This window comes from Letharia lupina, assembly GCF_014066315.1.
Source record: "Letharia lupina isolate WasteWater1 chromosome Unknown contig_5, whole genome shotgun sequence".
Classification (NCBI taxonomy): Eukaryota; Fungi; Ascomycota; class Lecanoromycetes; order Lecanorales; family Parmeliaceae; genus Letharia; species Letharia lupina.
In genome coordinates, this window is record NW_023502974.1 from 496,793 (window position 1) to 516,073 (window position 19,281).

The window sequence follows — 19,281 nt, forward strand, 5'->3', positions numbered from 1 at the left end:
AGCCATTCACTGGCCATCATGAGTTTTGAATTGACTTGGAGGGCCACCGGATATGATGATTTTGAGAGTTATTTCCCCGATGACAAAAGTGGCGCGCTGCACTAGAGATCGAGAGAAGATGCCTGAGGGCGGTCGCAAGTAGTAGGTACGGTATGTAAATTGCCCAACCAGGGACACTGGGGCGGGGGAATGGTACTCGTTGGGTAAAGTAGTCGACGGTGGTTGGATAGGAGAGGTCTTCTGAGGGTCTTACTTTGACTGATAGACTGATAGTCAGTGGAAAGTCTGGCGTGCAACAAAAACAAGTCCCCACGCCCTCACCTATTCAAGCAGTCTGATTCGGTTTCTGCAGCATTGCCTTGAACCACAGCAAGATTGATCTGCGTCGTGGCGAATGCCTCCCACCTTGGATTATTTCGAGAATAGGATATTGTCTCTTGTGTCCGGAGAACAATCTTCTCAAGGAGTGCTCCTGCCATGCGGCGAGTGCAACCATCGCGCAAGGGGATGTCCTGATTCCCGAAGCACGACGACTAGTGCTTCTTTGTTGCCCGAGGCTGCAGATAGCATGCAGGATTTTCAGCCGTTGACGTGCATGAGAGCCTTCGGTTGATTCATCTAGCTCCACTTCTCCTGCGGTTATCTGTTATAGCTTACGAAGCCGCCGTCGTGATCAACGGTTATAAGCCACGGGCCAAGTGTTGATCTCTCTAGGAAATGGGCTCTAGTTCCCTTGGTCGTTTGCAGAGTATCATTCTGAGGGCCGACTTTTTGCCAAGGGCAGTTCTGTGGTATCGGCTTGGGGCCGAAATGATCATGAAAATCAACACGAGGCAAAGAGGCGCCACAATAAGGCAACTATTGGACTCGATTTGTTCCCTGTAGAGTGCAGCTGTCTGTGTACAAATTTGCTGATAGCCCGTGATCAGCTCTACAAGGACTGGCGTGATTTCCGGCCAACATCTCGCCCTTCGTAGGGATCGAAGCCCAGGAAACCAATGTCAGCATCCGCCTTTGGAACTCCCAAAACGAGGAGCTGTGGATCCACTTTGCAGAGAAACGGTATACGCCTCTGGAGTACAACTGCTGCTCATCACCTCATACTCTCAGCGCAACTTATATCTTGCACTCATCGCCAATTTCATCATTTACCTACCCCAAAACTAAAGATTGCAAGTGGTTTGAGCTCACCATCGGATCGATCCTGCAGACCCTGATTGGATTTCTGTCTAGCTCCGATTACTGTTAAACACCAACCTGATCGTCAAAAACTCGCGCCAGCCGCTTTCCCGCCAGCGTAATTAAACTGACATGCCAACGAGCTGTTTCGATACGTATCGGCGAGCAAGCATGTCGTCATGTACACTAAATCGATAACTTCAGAGTCAATAATTTGGAGGTAGGAAATAAGAACCACCTGAGCAGCAGGGCTCTTGACGCGACTTTAGACTGCATAAGATCTTCTATTGTTTCTACTCCTTCAATTCCCACCTTTCTCATCATCAGAAATCATTAATAACACCCTCCCACGCAGGCAAAAACCCCGTGAGCGTGAACAAGTCATTCAAAGTATCTTTCTACCAAACCCCGAAAAAGTCGCCAAATCGAGACGACTTTCTGCACGATCCCGCAAAAAATAATAGAGTCGCCCATAGTAAGCCTCTAAAGCAGTGGCTCTGAAACTCTCGAAGGAAGTAATGCGCCCGCAGAAGTCCCTTCCGTCACGAGACTCAATGGTGCTTAACCGAAGCACTACTTCGTTACCACCCTCCAAGCGCTCAGAGGATTGGCCGAAGTTTCAGCCTTTCCATGGAATGCTTGCGTATCGGCACCTCTCCCTTCGGGAAGAGCCGGTGAGAACGGACTTGAGCTCCGCTGAGCCTTCCCCTCTTTCTTCCCAAACTTGTGCCAGTATCCCACCAACTCCAACGGGCGCAACTGGCTTTTTGCGCTCGCTTTGGCGTCCGTCGACTATATCTGATCAGCTATCCATCAAAGACCGATGATGTTGTGTAAATCTATATATCACAATCAGCGCCGAGGGCACGCCAAGACTCAGAGTCAGGCTTCGCATTCCATGATGATGGTGAAAATTACCGCTGCAACTGGGCGCCTGTGTCGGGTTTCTGCTTGTGGGTTGTAGCCTTGATGAACGATGGGTGTGTGCTTGGTAGGGAGGCTGCGGTGGCCGCATTTGGTTATCTATAAAGGAACCTTTGTGGCCGAATGGCCGCCCAGCTTTCTCGGATTGCTTCATGCGTAGACCGGACCGGTCTTGTTTAGTGTGGGGCTATATGGTGTGTGCGGTTTCTCTGAGCGGAGAGTAGTACGAGAGTTTCTGACTAGGACCGCTTGCTGGTATTTATCTTACACACTGTACATTGAAAGAGAGGTGTTAGGATGGCTGCACTGAGTTTGTCATTGCATCATATTTCAGTTTGTTATACCAACATTCAAGGCTCGTTTTCACATTAGACTTCGTTACAGAACCTATCGATTTAATATGATTTTTGCAATCTTGACGTTTGCGAAACACGTCCCCGTAAGCAATACTTTTCGCACGTAATTCTCGCTCAACTATCACACCAGCACCAGCACCCTGACCTCATTGCTCCACCCTGCCTCGAGGCCCATCTCGTCCCACGCCGCCTCCACATCCACCTCCAGCACCGGAGCCTGCTCAGCAATCTTGACCGTGCGCATGGGTACCACCTTCTCCGAAATCATCACCAAGACATCATCTTCCACGGCCTTTTGATGCAGAGTAGAGACGTAGATCCCCAGCATTCCTAGTGCCTTTAACGCCACTTCAATGCGCAGCCTACCGTTGTCTTCAAGGCGCGTCTCGGACCTAACAACAGCGGCCGCGCCGGTCATCTTGCCTAGCAGACCCAACACAGCGACCTTCGTAGCTGAAGAGTCTGGTATGGAGGGTTCTGGAATTGGAAATACGTGGAGAGGGTAGGCGGAAAGGATCTCATAGCCTTTGACCTCCACCTCCAGAGAGATGACGGGAGTTTCGCTACTCAATTTCATAGGATGCGTGACTTCGCCTGTGGTGTGCGTTCTCACGACATACTCCTCGCCGCTGCCGACCCCGGGGAAAGCGTTTATATTGACTAGCTCTGACAGCGAGCGTTCACTGACATTGAACAGAGCTAGTATACCAGTGCCACCTACACCGCCAGTGAAGGTACCCACTTTGAGAAGCCTCTCTTCTTCGTACCCGATGTAGATGCCCATGGCTTTGCCAATGACAGAAGGGCGAAGAATGATCGTTTTACCTTGAATGGTCTGGGCAGTCATCTGCGCGATCAGGTCTAAGTTGTGTTGCCCAGGTTCATCTGTGAAATATATGGGACCTCCAGAGACGCAGCGACCAGCAGCATGGAAGGAGGAGTAGGGATGCGATGTTTGGAACATGTCCCAGTCTGGCAATATGTTAAGATGGCTTGTCAGAAGTGAATTATGAGCATTGACAAAGATATGCCAAGGATGCGAACTAGGTATGCCCGGGAAGAAGTCATCGCTATTGCGGACCATGATACGTGGCTTGTTGGTAGGTAATTGGGTGTGAAACAATATCTGAGGGATCTGTGACATGCATGAGATGGCCTTGATGGAGAAGTAGCGGAGACCGTTGATGGTCCAGGCGTCTTGGTAGGCCTTGATGAAGCGGCGGCGATCAGGCGCATCAGCGAGAAGATCGAGAGCAAATTGAGCGTCCGTTTTCACAGAGTCGACGCCACAAGAGAGGAGGAATCTAGGAGCTGTGTTTCAGTGGTCATGAAGGTGATGAAAGTCTGGAGAACTTACTTGTAGAAGTCGTTGTACATCCTGTCGATGTCGTCCGCGTCCACCATTGTCACTGTTTCTGCTGGAATCAGACTCCTCTCTTTGCGGACTGCAACAGTCTTGTACTTTTTAGCAATACTCCCGTCCGGAGAAACACCTCCCCAGTATCCTGCCTGCATTGACTGTTATTTCCATGACATTGTCTGGACCTTAAGGGGCGGACACACAATGGCATGCCAGACGGCTATATGTTGGATGTTTGGGTGATCTTCTCGAATATTCTTGATTGTATGCTTCAGTCCATGTGGGAAGCCTTCCTTATTTGCTTCGAAATCGGTCCAGCCTCGGTTGAACTGATGTTCGCCATGGGAGTCCTGGTATGCTTAGTCAAAGTCAAGAATAACATCCATTTAACGCCCAAACCTACAAGAGACTGCCAGTTGTCGTCGATGATCAAGTTTGTGACTGAAACCTATAAGCTTGAACGCAAAATTGATTGAGGACTCAAATGTACTTTTGATGTTGTTCTGCTTGAGAATATCCAACGCGTTGTATATCTTGTTCTCGTTCAGGTCTTGGCCCAACGCATTCCAGGTACAGTAAGTCAATCCATCGTACCAATTGTCCATCCATTCAGCCTTAACATCGTTCTCAATAGCGGTTTTCATTTCAGCCTTGATTTCATTACTCATATATTCATCTCCGCGGACAAGCTTGCGCGCATGATACATCACCGCAGCATTAGCTGACTCAAAATTCGGGGCAACAGCGGCAACAATCCTCGTCTGGCCGTCCATCGGGCTATCATTCCTTGATGAGGCGATGACATTTCCATGGCCATCATGTTTGAAGATAGTCAAGACATCATCAATCCCACTGACCGCAAGTAAGACCAAGTGAAGGCCATCCCAGCGCAAGAAAGAGCAGAGAATGGCATCTTCCTGGGGTTGGAAGTTTCCTTTGCCATGTCGAGGCGCAAGCCACGGGCTCCAGATCCTCACCAGCGCGAACCATCGGGTGAAGCTCCTTGGAACACCGAGGCTTGTTTCTGTCCAACCAGAAGTCTCGCCTTCCGCTGCTCTCACAGCTGTCGTGATTGACCATACTTGAGCATCTGGGGATTCGCTTGGGACAGATTGGACAGAGAAATCAGGACTAAGGTCCTTGAGATAGCTTTTCAACTCGGTAGGTGGCGTTTCAGGCTGGTAATATAGTTCTCCATCTGTGAAAGACGAGTTGTCGTTCACCCACTTCCAACCATGGGACGATGCGATGCGATACTTTAGCGTGAACTGCACAGAATCATGGAGATTGGACGGAGTTGGTAGATCAATTGAGAAGAAGCGGCGGTACACTACGGCTCTGTTTTTGGAGCCGACCACAAGCTGTTATCCATGTAAGCTCAGAGCCACTCAACTCGAGTATTGGGCCATGTTACAGGGCCAGTAGTTGTCTGTGTCTCCTCCAGACGTAATTCACGCCACTCGTGGTTCTCGTGACCGTTGTGCCAGAGTATAGCTTCCCATGGCTGTTCAGGGAAGGATCTGCTGGATTCCAAAAGGACTGTTACTTTGACCTGGCATATATCAGTTCATTGTAGTCCATTCTCTACGTAGTACAAAAAGTACCGTTTCTCCGTAGGGAACAACTGTGGTCGATCCCAATGGCGGATCACAAATTGCATTTGCGAATAGTTGCATCTGAGCTGCTCTGACGAATTTCAGTTGGAACGGTTTCCCATTCAGATCATTTGTGACCATGCTGCATGTTTGCTCCTGGTTCAGATACGATGGCCCCTTGCATCCGTGCCCCTCGAATATCCGATGGTCCGAGTTTAGCCGCCGGGAATATTTCCGCTGCTAAGCGCGACTAGTTTTTCTCCCTGGCTTTGCTTTGCATTATGCACATCTTCAAGTCTTTGAACATTAATAAATGATTTCTCGTAGTGCTCTCGGGCTATCACAGAACTCGCGATACCTATGCCCCTCATGTGCAAGTCGACTGCGCACCTTCAGCCCGGTAAGCCAGAGACGGTCCATCACGCAGGAATATACCAGGAAAACATTGGAAGCAAAGCTAGCATGGGCGCGTCAAGCCACAGAGATCAAGGCTGGGAGGAAGGAAAGCATGTTGACCATGCTGGAGAAGAGGGGATATGTCAACCAGATAGTAGGGTGAGATATCATGGCATACACGACATAGCAAGGACACATGGTTCTAACACACTACCAGCGAAAGAGGTGACCTGGATCGATTGCTGACAGAGAAGCGGGTTGGGATATATGTTGGAGTAGACCCTACAGCACCATCTATGCACGTGGGACATCTGTTGCCGTTGATGGTGTTGTATTGGATGTACATACATGGCTTCCATGCCTGCTCTCTGGTGGGCAACCTTTTATCTGACTCCATGCGCAGTCTGACTGACAATTGTAGCTTGGAGGCGCTACCGCACAGATTGGAGATCCCACTGGACGAACGACGACTCGGGAAGTGCAGCATTCCTCAGTGCGGAAGGTCAACATGCTGCAGGTTCATATGCAGCTAAAGTTAATATGGGCTCATGCTGAACACAGAGCAAGAGGCTATGGATATCATTGGGAATGGGCGTGGAGGAAAGAGGTGACCAACAATAATGCCTGGCTGAACAAGCTGCCAGCCATTGAGCTCTTGAAATTGTTGGGCTCGGGTGTCAGGCTAGGGACTATGCTAGGAAGGGACACGTGAGTGAGTCCGGGCCATGTTTCTTAGAACCCTCGGAGCGCTGACTCCTTCTTCTAGGGTGAAGAATCGAACGGAGTCGAAAGAAGGCATGTCTTTTTCGGAATTTACATATCCTTTACTGCAATCCTGGGATTGGTGGCATATGTATTCTACGAAGGACATACAGGTACAAGTTGGAGGATCAGACCAGTTTGGAAATATCGTCGCCGGTATAGACGCTATCAACCACATCAGACACAATCATTACGATCCACTCATCAGGCAGGAAGAGGAAAAGCTCGAAAAGAGGGAGGCTTTCTTGAAGAGACCAATGGGTTTCACGGTTCCTCTCTTGACAACTAAATCTGGTGCGAAATTTGGCAAGAGTGAGGGCAATGCGATATGGCTAGACAGGGAGATGACCAGCGGATTCGATCTATATCAGGTGATGATGACTTCCCTTGCCCACTCAAGCAGGTGCTGATCCCAAAAAGTTCTTTCTTAGGACCGCAGACTCAGATGTCCATCGTTATCTCAAGCTCTTCACCTTCGAACCTCTCGAAGTCCTAGAGACCCTTATGGAAGAACACAACAGAGCACCACCCAAACGCATTGCCCAACACAAATTGGCCAAAGAAGTGCTCAAGATTGTCCATGGCGAAAAGCTAGCCAACGAAGCCGAACAAGAGCATAGCAAGATATTCAACAGGTCCTTTGACTCCAATCCACAGACTGACGACGATGGAAATCAATCGACGGACCACGTCGACAAGGCTGTACCTTCTATCAGCAAAGATAACGCCCCAACTAGTAGCCTCATACTCCCCAGATCTCTCATATACAATCAACCTATCTCTCGCGTTCTCTACCACGCTGGATTCGTCGCTTCTCGCAGCGAAGGTGTCCGTATGGTATCGAAAAAGGGCGCGTACCTAGGCGCGAGGCCTGGTGGAACTGGCACAATGGGCCAGCAAGTTGACTTCTCCCCAGCTGCAAATTGGCCAGGGAAGGAGACGGAGAAATATATCATTGGTGACAATACGCTCATAATCAGAGTCGGAAAGTGGAAGGTCAGGGTTATCAAGATCATCAGTGATGAGGAATTCGAAGAGAAGGGTCTTTCCGCACCAGGCTGGAAGGATGTCAAGCCCGAAGAACCAATGTCAAATGACCTCAAGAGGATGAAGACATGGCACAATAAGAGGTATGTCGAGACAGCGCCCATACATAAGGTTCGTTCGGGAGAAGGCTCTCTTTTGGTGCCTGGAAGAGACAGACGCCGGATTTGAGGGGTGGTATACACAGTCACGCCTAAGAGCTCATAGGATCAAGTTCAATGGTTCATAGGATAGTGGGATAAGGGAAAAACAGCGAAAGTGATCGCACGTTCCGGTAACAACCCCTCAAAGTCCTCTGCCTGCTCATAGTCTTCCCAGCGCCCACGCCTCGAAATGACAAGATCGCCTACCTGGGAATGAAGCAGAAATCACGAAGCTTTAAGAGTTGTGGTCACTCTAAAAGATCCAAGGCGCGTATTTGCACGGTCCTAAAGCTGGAGATTGGCTAGAGTGGCTCGCAAGATCTATGGCTATTGTCAGTGTGGGGGGACAGTAGCCGCAGTATTTTAAACAAGCATATTCGATATCCGCCATGCTGGCTATCGTCATTTGGGCGGTAGAGATGCGGACGCTGCTCCGTTGAAATGTCGTCCCCTAGCTCTAAAACGGCTCGCATGATTTGCATGCTTGTTGCCGAGATGTGGAAGCCAGCTATATGGCGCGACTCGTAAGATGTCTATTACCCTTCGAATTCTTACCGACATTCTCGCATTTAGCTCCAAGAGCCGCCAGCATATCGCGTGAGGGCCACAGGCAAGCCCGTGCACATCTAAGAACTACAAGCACTCCTTTACACAGTCAATTTCTTATATACACGTTGATATGTTGTAAATTCTAGCAATTCTTTCTTAGTATCCTCGCAAACAATAGCTGACATGGCATTCCCGTCCATCTCAAATCTGCCCTTATGGTTCAAAACGCTCTGCCTTCTTTCTATCGCCCGACAGTCTGAATGCTCGCCCGTTAGCATCGTCGGCTACAATTCTCTCGTCAACGTCATAGATACTGCCTCTATGGTCAACACTAATGTTACATCTTCCGCCGATAAAAGCGCTACATTCACATTCAGCTCCACCAAACTGGGAGCACCGATACCCAACTGCGCCACCCTACCGGGCTACGCCGAATGGTTCCAGCCCAGCGAGAAATTCGACAACGGCGACTGTCCCAAAGCCCTCGAGCTCTTCTTCACAGACTATACTCTGGATCATGATGGCACCAAGTACGAGTTTCTAGCTTCAGGCGTGACTCCTGTTCATGGAATAGCCACGCAGAGGGTGCCCCTGAAGGTGGCTTTTGGTGCGTCAAATAAAGGGTGCTGATCAGACCCATGTTGACCAGTACATTGACTCTGGAACTAGGGACCTGTTACGTCGTCATCGCCATGCGCAACATGTTCGTCGAAGGAGAATTGCCCGGCGAGACACCGTCCAAGTCTGCAGGCTCAGACATTAGTTCTTTTGCGGAACTATACCAGAACGCCCTGGAGATCTATGCGGAATGTAGTCAGCCGGAGGTTAATCAACCTGGGTGGTATCCTGCAGGTAGGCCTCCCAAGTCATCCAACCGAACTGTCTCCCTTGCACCTCTCTGGTTGGATTCACTGACTGGGTCATCCAGGCGACTTGAACAGCATTGCCGTCTTTATCTGGCAAGCGGTGAGTGAGATCAATGAACGCGTTCAAATTCCTCCGCCCACAAGTTCCGATCTTACTCCTACGTCTGGGTACGGGTCCATTGGGGATTTGTTTGGTGATACAGCGTAAACAGTATCAATGGAGGGTGTTCGTATACACAGGTCAGGTTATGTAGGCGCATGGGGTCCTAATTTACAGCTTGGACGCGACTGCATTTATCGAGAAACATAAGAGCGGGCTCTTAGGGTTGTGTACAATACGCTGGGTAGCAAGAAAGCATGATTGCATCCGCAGGCAAGCTGCCAGAAGAAGCGGCAGTCTTGTGTATAGGCATTTTCCAGATGTAGTGCACCCATACGCAACGAGCCAAGAAAGTCTGCCAGATAATGTCCAGAAACATGAAACGCAGTGCTCTACGGGCCATAAACCTCCGACCACATGCCCATAATATTTAACAGTCGAAGGGTTCCCACGAATGCGAGTGCCACTGTTCCCGGCAGCGCGCCTGATCTGATGCCAGCTTGAGACGTAAATGAGCCTCGCCAGAAGACAACTGACTCGGTCAACGAGATATAATATAGTCTCAAAGTGAGACGTAAGCTGGTGCTGGGCCTTTATGTTTTCTGACGTCTCCAGGACTACGAAAAGCGCTATTTTTAGTAAGCGACACCTTACCAAGCCGTTACAGGCTTAGCCACCTTACTACTCAGCCTCTCCGAAACCCGAATTCGCTAAGCCACCCTCCATTCGCGTGACGAATTTACGACGGTCCGATTCAACGATCATACAAAACCAAAACAATCTCTTCTCTTCAAAAACCTCATTCTTCGATCTCACCTGCATACTCCAGTCCTCCATACACTCGTTTGCTCGAAGCTCAAATAGTGAACAAGTACCACTGTCGTTCCTAACTAATACAACCTCACATCAACCTCCAGCAACCGCGATCATGGGAAAAGCTGGCCGCTTCGCCTGCATCTTTGTGCCTATGGCCTTGACCATCGCCTCTCTCGTCTGCCTGATCATAGTCGGTCTTGGAGGAACGAACAAGAGCAACAGCTTCTACAACAAACTCTATTTCTTCAGAGCCAACACCTCCCACATCAGCATCGACCCTTCGTTGCTGAACCTCCCCTCCAACGCCCTGACAGACACGATTCTCAACGATACGACCTCCGTCGCCAAATCAGCCCTTGGTGTCAAGGACTTCTACCATGTCAGCTTGTGGAACTACTGCTCTGGAGACTTTCAGACCAACAGCAGCGGCAGCGTGACTGACCACGTCACCTACTGCTCGCCACATCAGAACGAGTTTTGGTTCAATCCGGTAGAGGTATGGGATCTCAACAACACTGGCATCGACCAGTTCTTCAGCAAAGAGTTGCGCGATGGCCTGAATACATACAAGACCGTTGCGAAATGGATGTTCATCGCCTACCTCGTTGCGCTCATCAGCACCATCGCCGAGATCTTGGTTGGCTTCTTAGCGCTCTTCTCACGCTTGGGCAGCCTAGCAACTACCATCGTGTCAAGCATCAGCTCCCTCTTCTTCATCGGATTTGCCCTCACGTCTACCATCCTTTACGCCACGTTGACGGGTACCTTCAACGATGCGCTGACGAAATACGACGTCCATGGCTCCCTCGGCAGTAGCATTTACGTGACGATCTGGCTCGGTGTTCTATTCTCCCTCGCTTCAGGCCTCTTCTGGCTTTTCAGCTCGTGCTGCTGCAGTGGAAGGAGCGACAAGATCAAGGGATACGGTGATGGACCAGCAAGAAGCAGATTCAGAGATCAACAAGGCCCGTACCAGTATGAGAGGGTGGAGAGTCCGTTGAGGGGCGGACAGGGCTATGGGGCGCCGCAGAAGGGATATCAGAGCGGGCCAGGGTATCAAGCGCCGCATATGCCTCTGAACAACGTTGGAGATAGGGGGACGGCTTATGAGCCTTTCAGGCATGAGGATGTGTAGGGCTTGTTTAAGAGAGTGACGAATAACCTTGGCATATTAGCGGCATTTTGCAGGCATTTTCTGGGTAGCATGCTATGAGATCACGTTTTCTTGTTTTAAATCTGCTCCAATCTGTTCACTTAGTGTGTTTCCTAAACTGCATTAAAACAAGCCTATGCCTCCCTCATCATTCCACAGAAACAATCATCATGGCCTCCACCTCTCTATCAGATTTTCCCTCAGAGCCCATCCCCCACATCTACAAATCCCTCGATGGCCAACACTCCATCACGGCTCTCGCCCTCACTTCTCGCAACTCCTACAAAATATCGCGCCTCAACACCTTCCCAACCACCAAAGCCGTCCTCCCCCATTCCATCGATCGCTCCGACCCCGCTCAAGAGCTACCGGTCATCCAACCCCGATCAACCCGCCCAGAAACCCCAAACCCCAAAACCAACCCCGTGACGAGATTCCGCAGCGCACCAAGCACCCACCGCACCCCACCCCCCACCAATGCCTCCGCTCCATGATACTCCAAGTAACTCATCCCCGAGCCGTCCAGACCCGAGCGAGTAACATTCAGCATTCACAAACACAGTCCCCACAAGTACCGCGTCCGGCTACGCGGCGGGCTGTACCTACGACGACGACGACGAAGAGGGAGCCCAGGATCCGCGCTTGCGGGCGGGCGGGCAGCGACGTTGGAGGAAGGATGGGGCGTGCGTGGCTGGGACGGTTGGTGGGGGGTGAGATTGAAAGTTGCAACGAGGACGCCGGTGTCTCATTGGTGGGATCTGCACGAGTAGGGTAGATTGTGCCTTTGGTATAATCGTGACAGACGGGACTCGAGTACGAAGAGTCGCTCTTTCGAGGCTGGGGTGGGAGTACTGAGCCACTTTAGCGTGCTTGAGGTCGGTCCGGAGACGAACATTTCGAGATGCTTTTGGGACTGAAAGATCTCGGGTTTTCGAGGAAGTTGGGGATGCGTTGGCAGGATGGCTGAGGCCTGCGGGAGAGAAGCGGTAAAGAAAAAGGACTGATAGCGTAGGTATCATCAGTCTGCACTTCAATGGATGTCGGTTGCTGAGCAATATGGTCGTCGCATAAGTGTTGCATGTCACTGGTGGTGTATCATTCCCCATGGACGATGTGGCTCCCCATCGTTATTCGTGGGAATAGAAAATTAATTCCTAAGACTTCTACTTTGAGTCCTTTCTGGCTTCCTTCCATTTCCTTTGCTGCCGCTATCGCTCGTGCTCTTGTCAAATTGACTTATCGCTCTTGCTGGCAGCCCATCGTTCTGTAAGAATGCGTCGCTATCGTTTCGTACTCCTATCTTCTGAATCACATACTCGATGTCTCCTTGTGTTCAATTGCTATTGGTAAGATATGTAAACAGTCAGATACATCATTCCGACCTTTCGTACTATGACAAGCGATGAGATTATTGACCTTTGTTTTGATACACACATATTGGCGTGTAAAATATCAAGTCTTCTGGTCGTGGCAGGTGCAACAGATAGATTTCTCTTTCGTATTAATCTCTCGGACAGCACAAGGATAAACGTTTACTATTTTCGTTGGGGGTGTGTTTGGAATACAGAGATCAACTTGATCAGATAGAGGATTCAGCTTCAGGGTAGTGCTTGAGACATGAGTGACTCAATCTAAGTAAGAGAAACTAACGTGAAAGTCTTTTTCCCGGCTTGAGAAGGCAACGTGTGAGCCATTCGAACCGCTGCTTGAGACATTTTGATCGAAGAAGAACAATCCAAAGTAGGGACGGGTGGTATACTGTGGAGGGAGAGAGGTTTATGGGAGTGTGTGTGTGTGTGTGTGTTCTCGTATTCGAGAGACTTCAAATGAAAAGGCCTCCTTGACCGACATCTCGTTCACACATATAGGCCGAAAGAACGAACCGAGTATATCCATCCTATAAGCGACAGCGACCTCGATGAGAAGGTACATGCGGCTGGTGGGAATTTGCTGGTGAGACTGGCGATACGGCACCAGGGATACTCGTATCATCCGAATGGAACGCAGGTCGTCCCTTCTTTCCTTCCTTCCTTCCTTCCTTCCTTCCTTCCTTCCTTCCTTCCTTCCTTCCTTTCCGATTGACGCCATCCCCCATCTGCCACATCACATCCGACATGCGCCAGGCGTTGATGCTGATGCCAAGCATTTGAGCATTGGCCCTTTACGGGGCTAATTACTAATTCATACCCCGAAACTATGAATCCTTACCGAATCATACCCCTAATTACTGAATCATACCCCTAGGGGTATGATTCGGTAATTTGCCATTCATGATAAAAATCGCAAAGGAGAAAATTCGCGACCTGGGCCATCCGACTATAGAAAAGAGGAAATATCTCCGACCGTATTTAATGGGTGACCTACCAGCTTAAATATATCAGACGAAAGCCGAGTGGGTGTTAGCAGCAGCCCCCACGGGGGCCCTATTTAGGTTCAAATAGGGGTGTCTGGCTGTCAAGCGCAGACACCCCGGGACCAGGCTTTTTTTGCGCTTGACAGCCAGACACCCCTATTTAGACCTAAATAGGGCCCCCGTGGGGGCTGCTGCTAACAGTGGGCTAAATTTGGCCCCCCAGCCTGTCTACACCCAGTCTGTGACTCTCACACACAGTCTTCACTCCCAATAGTCTACACAGCAAGTTTGGTAAATTACCGAATCATACCCCAAGCAATTAATCCTTACCGAATCATACCCCAAATTTTGGTGTAGGGGTATGATTCAGTAATTAGGGGTATGATTCGGTAAGGGGCTAATTACTAATTCATACCCCGAAACTATGAATCCTTACCGAATCATACCCCTAATTACTAAATCATACCCCTAGGGGTATGATTCAGTAATTTGCCATTACTTGGGGTATGATTCGGTAATTTGCCATTCATGATAAAAATCGCAAAGGAGAAAATTCGCGACCTGGGCCATCCGACCATAGAAAAGAGGAAATATCTCCGACCGTATTCAATGGGTGACCTACCAGCTTAAATACATCAGACGAAAGCCGAGTGGGTGTTAGCAGCAGCCCCCACGGGGGCCCTATTTAGGTTCAAATAGGGGTGTCTGGCTGTCAAGCGCAGACACCCCCGGGATCAGGCTTTTTGCGCTTGACAGCCAGACACCCCTATTTGGACCTAAATAGGGCCCCCGTAGGGCCGTCGCAGGGTCCCCGTGGGGGCTGCTAACAGTGGGCTAAATTTGGCCCCCCAGCCTGTCTACACCCAGTCTGTGACTCTCACACACAGTCTTCACTCCCAATAGTCTACACAGCAAGTTTGGTAAATTACCGAATCATACCCCAAGCAATTAATCCTTACCGAATCATACCCCAAATTTTGGTGTAGGGGTATGATTCAGTAATTAGGGGTATGATTCGGTAAGGATTCATAGTTTCGGGGTATGATTCGGTAATTAGCCCATTCGGTAAGGATTCATAGTTTCGGGGTATGATTCGGTAATTAGCCCGCCCTTTACGGCCTAGCCTATGAGACTAAAGTGCAGACCTCAATCAGCAAGCAATAAGATCAAAGCAAAGCTACCTATTCCCTCCTCGTTGATCTACAACTTACGCATCCGGGTCATACGAGATGCATGACCAAGCATATTACATCTTCAGACTGTTACCACTAGATAGCTGTTCGGGCAAATTACCGAATCATACCCCGAAAGTACGAATCCTTACCGAATCATACCCCTAATTACCGAATCATACCCCTACACCAAATCACACCCAAATATGGGGTATGATTCGGTAATTTGCCATTGCTTGGGGTATGATTTATTTGGTAAGTTGTCAAAGTGGCCTCAAACTACGAAGGAGATAATCCGCGATCTGGCTTATTCGATCATAGAAATAAGGGAGTTTCTCCGACCGCATTTGATGAGAATTCTATCAGCCTAAAAACATCAGACGAAAGCCGAGTGGGCGAAATTTCGAGCCCGGGGGTGTCCGCACTTCACGCTGCAGACACCCCTATTCGGGTCCCGTAGGCCCCGTAGGGCCCCCGAAGGAATAATTCGGCGGGGTAAGCTTCGGGGGTCAAACCCCGCCCCGAACCCCGCCCCGTTGCGCAGCGTAAATACCACCGTCATCAATAATCAAGTCGACGACTACTACCAGACGCTCAGTAAGCCTACCGCTACCATTAACTTCATTAAACCCTCTCATATCAGAAAGCTATCATTTAAGATCCTTATCAAATCATACCCCAAGCAATGGCAAATTACCGAATCATACCCCATATTTGGGTGAAATTTGGTGTAGGGGTATGATTCAGTAATTAGGGGTATGATTCGGTAAGGATCCATACTTTTGGGGTATGAATTAGTAATTCGCCCTAGCTGTTCGTTTTGCTCTCAAAATCCAAGTATCTCTTTCTACAAACCATTTATCCCTCTGCCGCTCCAGTACCCCTGCACAATCCATTGGAGCCTTCCACTTTCCATATAGTGCACGTAATAGCCTAGAGTACAACTTCTTAGAAGCGCTGCTGATGAATTGTCACCGTGCCATGGTCGTATCATTCTACTCCACTGTCCTTCTAGAATTGCAACGCGCCACAATGTCAGCAACATGTGTGATGCAATCGCGGACAAAAGCCTGCAAGGTTGCTCCCATTCTCAGAGCGCAGCCGGCAAAGAGATGGACTTTTGTTAACCTCAGCGAGCCAGAGCAGAGGAAAGAACAAGGGCCTCCGCCAATTTGTCCGCTCGAATGCAACGCGCGATTATCGTCAGAAGAAGAAACGGAGCGAGATAAAACGTCAAAGACAGCCTGGAGGTAACACAATTCGGCTTGACATCAGTGACTCGTCACCGTTGCTCGGTCAACGTTGCCAACCCCAGCACGCAATGATGACGATCGCTCGTGTTCCATATCTTGTGGGCATGCGGAATGCATCCATAAATGCAGATACTCTCCATCCAAGGTCCGTCAGGCCCCAAACAGCTACTTGAAGAAGATAGTATTGATCCATTCGATGCTTTGCCAATTGGAGGAGATAGTCGATACAATGGCTATGTTTTGAACCAATGTAAGCTTCTGTCGTACCCTCCCTTTGAGCGTGCAACCCCATATTCATGCAGCCACTGATTCTACAATGACAGTCAAAATTGGGGCTCTCAATTTCCGCCCGGTAGAAACCGGCAGAGGTCAACATGCTCTGACCAAAAGATGGATGCCCCACGCCGTGGCAGACCCTCTCCTCTTCCTCGCAACCCTCAATTTCGCTGCGGCCCACCTTGACAACATCCATGGAAGGCCTAGTAGTCCAAGGACAATAGCCCAGAAGATAGAGACAGTCCGTCTCATTTATTCGAGACTCCAAGGTTCTGTCGATTCTGTGTCCGCTACCACGATAGGCGCCGTGGCACTGCTTGCAGCAATGGAGATAATGTGACCCTATTCAAATGTCCTAGAGAATTATCCTCTCACAAGTCGTCGTTTGCTTCAATCATTGGATAACGCCCGATGACTTGGCCACGGCTTCCCCGAGCGTTCTGATTGTGCGGCATGGCCTCCTCTTTCTGGCTTTCTTTCACACCTCTAGCCCACTTCTACGTTAGCATCCAAAAAATTCCAGACCTATTAACGCTGACCACTCGATTTCAAAGCACGACTGGCAACCACCACGAGCTGAGCGTTGACATGGTTGCTCTCGAAGAGATGGTAAGGATGAGAGGCGGCTTGCAGCAATCGGCTTGCAGCAATTGGGGTGGGATGGGATAGTCCAGTTGTTCATCTTATGGTGGGTTATCACATGAGACGAAACCGGAAGTTGAGAAAGACTGGTGGCGACTAACTGGAGTCTTTCGTATCATACAAGCAATATTTGCTCTCCTCAGCCACGCTGTCAGCACCTCCTCGATTTCCGCGGTCACCAAACCACCCAATCACCCTTTCCGAATTTTCACCTTCTTGCCCGATTTTATATGACCGCGGTACCTCAGAAGAAGTCTGCAAAGATGATAGACATCTTCCACGACTTGCGTCATCTTACGGACCGACTGACCAGTTTTGACGACTCTATCAGACGTGGAGAGCTGATGTCCCTCAATAGTGTGCGACATAGCATGGAGAAATGCGAGATCTCGACTATCTGCTCTCAGCTTGCCGCATTGCCATGCTCATCTTCCTCAATCGTGACTTTTTCGGCCCTCGCAACCCGGATATCAGGCAACTGATGTGCCAATTGAAAGAGCTCGTACTTAGAAAGAAAGTCGAATCAACGATAAAGCAATTCTCCAAGTGCAATAGGGATACTATACATGGTCAATGTTCATAGGAGGCGTTCATTCACTGAACGAGGAAGATACAACATTCTTCACCAAGCGCATTGCAACATCTACGCGAGTCTGGCAGGCGAAAGGTTTTGGTAGCTGGCCAGAGATTTTGAACGGTGCAAAGAAGGTTGGTTGGGCCAATGCTCTACAAAATGCAGAGTGCGAAGTCTTTGGAAAGCAGGTTGAAAGATTCACTGACAGCAACTGGGAACTTGCCCAAGGGCTATCAGCACATACATACTAGCCTGCCAAACTCGAGACACTACTAATTGCTTAGTCGTCGGCGGCAAAGGTTACATGTCATTCGCTGTTCTTCCTCCCTTAACTAAAAGCCCCACTTGCTACCGTTGTTATACCAACTTACACTCTGAGTAACAAGTCGGACCCACATTGTTTAGTCTTCTTTCACGAGAAACGACATCATAAGATACTCCCCTGTTTGTCTAACACTCATATCTTTCCCCACTTTGTGCGTAGCTCGTTGTCACCTTCCAAGACAGATCTCTACCTGCTCTTCTTTCTTCTTCAGCAACAACAACAACACTCCACAGCAGCATCTACCAAAATTCTCGACTCGAGGCCTTCATGGCTTTCTTCTCCCTCAACATGGATCCTTTCAATCATAGTCTCGCACCATACACGCCGAACCCGCCTTCCACTAAGCCGACTCCCTACCCCCATGCATTCGGCGCCTTTCGCTCAACCCGCCAGACCCCCGATCCGAACTATCCCAAGAGCTTCGACCGCAAGCCCACCAACTCGACGTACTACCTGACCTTCTCAAGCTACTACGTCCAGCATCTCCGCCCCTCCCCTCACTGCACGACACCCCACCCGAGCTATGAAATCTACCACAAAACAACCCCAGCGTCCCCCGACCGAGTACACGACATCGCCATTCTCCGCGAGGACGTCGACAAGCGCGGAGGCGTCGCCGTCATAAACTACATCCGCGATACCCTCACGACACTCATCACCTACCCCAAGACGGGCCTGACGCAAGATCTCGTGTGCGACCCGTCAAGGTTCGACGACGACGACCGCACCGGTGCCGTGGTCCACATGCGGGACTACCTCGTCCGCATCGGTCACGAGTGCTGCGTCTGGCAGCCGCTGGGGCCGGCGAGGGCAAGCAAAGACGGAACGATCGTGGGCTTGATGGAGCTTCGCAACGTCATGGATGGGAAGCTGGGGGCGGTTTTGGGCGGCGAGTTGGTCGACGGGCCGGATACCAAGAGGCGCGTGATGGTGAGGGGGGAGTGGGCGCCTGGGAGTGCGGTAGGTGACACTCGCTCTGATCATTCTTTTCTTGTACTTCCTCAGTTGTGAAGTTCCTATGCAGCGTTTTATTTCTCCAGGGAAAGAAGCACGAAGAGAAGATCGTCGAATCAGAAAACGGACGCAAACTGACTACGATCTCTAAACCCAGCCGTTCGAACAAGTCATCGCCAGTCTAGTCGCAATGCTGGGGCGCGAGTGCGACAGGGTAGAGCTAGTCAAGCAGGGGTGCGGGTTCATCTTGCCGTAGATAGACACATAGGACCAGTCGTGGTGTGGTTGATCAATTCCGTGTTGGAATCGGATGAGGAAGCTTTGACGGACGTGATGATGATGATGATGATGATGATGATGAACGAGAGCTTGAATCGATACCATTCTACAAAGATACAAAAAGCAGAAGCACCGACTGCATTCTATGTATGTATCATCGGAGGCAAAATCCCACAACGGTCTCGATCACATCCGTGCTATCTATCCTCT

General features: G+C 49.9%; 6 protein-coding genes across 6 annotated transcripts; 5 read left to right on the top strand and 1 right to left on the bottom strand.

Annotated features, from left to right (window-relative positions):
- Window positions 1–2,580: 2,580 nt before the first annotated feature.
- On the bottom strand, window positions 2,581–5,555 carry HO133_008396 (uncharacterized protein; the record flags this gene model as incomplete). Its single annotated transcript, XM_037299262.1, has 7 exons — window positions 2,581–3,763; window positions 3,817–3,968; window positions 4,023–4,169; window positions 4,223–4,260; window positions 4,310–5,180; window positions 5,234–5,371; window positions 5,424–5,555. The coding sequence occupies 7 exons, from the start codon at window positions 5,553–5,555 to the stop codon at window positions 2,581–2,583; spliced, it is 2,661 nt and encodes an 886-aa protein (XP_037155263.1).
- A 228-nt stretch (window positions 5,556–5,783) lies between these two features.
- On the top strand, window positions 5,784–7,787 carry HO133_008397 (uncharacterized protein; the record flags this gene model as incomplete). The annotated part of the gene is made up of 4 exons (XM_037299263.1): window positions 5,784–5,969; window positions 6,232–6,518; window positions 6,577–6,943; window positions 6,993–7,787. The coding sequence occupies 4 exons, from the start codon at window positions 5,784–5,786 to the stop codon at window positions 7,785–7,787; spliced, it is 1,635 nt and encodes a 544-aa protein (XP_037155264.1).
- A 704-nt stretch (window positions 7,788–8,491) lies between these two features.
- On the top strand, window positions 8,492–9,382 carry HO133_008398 (uncharacterized protein; the record flags this gene model as incomplete). The annotated part of the gene is made up of 3 exons (XM_037299264.1): window positions 8,492–8,915; window positions 8,978–9,160; window positions 9,237–9,382. 3 exons carry the CDS (start codon window positions 8,492–8,494, stop codon window positions 9,380–9,382), a joined length of 753 nt encoding a protein of 250 aa, XP_037155265.1.
- Window positions 9,383–10,202: 820 nt separating this feature from the next.
- On the top strand, window positions 10,203–11,225 carry HO133_008399 (uncharacterized protein; the record flags this gene model as incomplete). The annotated part of the gene is made up of 1 exon (XM_037299265.1): window positions 10,203–11,225. The coding sequence occupies one exon, from the start codon at window positions 10,203–10,205 to the stop codon at window positions 11,223–11,225; it is 1,023 nt and encodes a 340-aa protein (XP_037155266.1).
- A 5,112-nt stretch (window positions 11,226–16,337) lies between these two features.
- On the top strand, window positions 16,338–16,966 carry HO133_008400 (uncharacterized protein; the record flags this gene model as incomplete). The annotated part of the gene is made up of 2 exons (XM_037299266.1): window positions 16,338–16,633; window positions 16,852–16,966. 2 exons carry the CDS (start codon window positions 16,338–16,340, stop codon window positions 16,964–16,966), a joined length of 411 nt encoding a protein of 136 aa, XP_037155267.1.
- A 1,160-nt stretch (window positions 16,967–18,126) lies between these two features.
- HO133_008401 (uncharacterized protein) lies at window positions 18,127–18,977 on the top strand (the record flags this gene model as incomplete). Its single annotated transcript, XM_037299267.1, has 2 exons — window positions 18,127–18,798; window positions 18,879–18,977. 2 exons carry the CDS (start codon window positions 18,127–18,129, stop codon window positions 18,975–18,977), a joined length of 771 nt encoding a protein of 256 aa, XP_037155268.1.
- Between the last annotated feature and the right edge of the window lie 304 nt (window positions 18,978–19,281).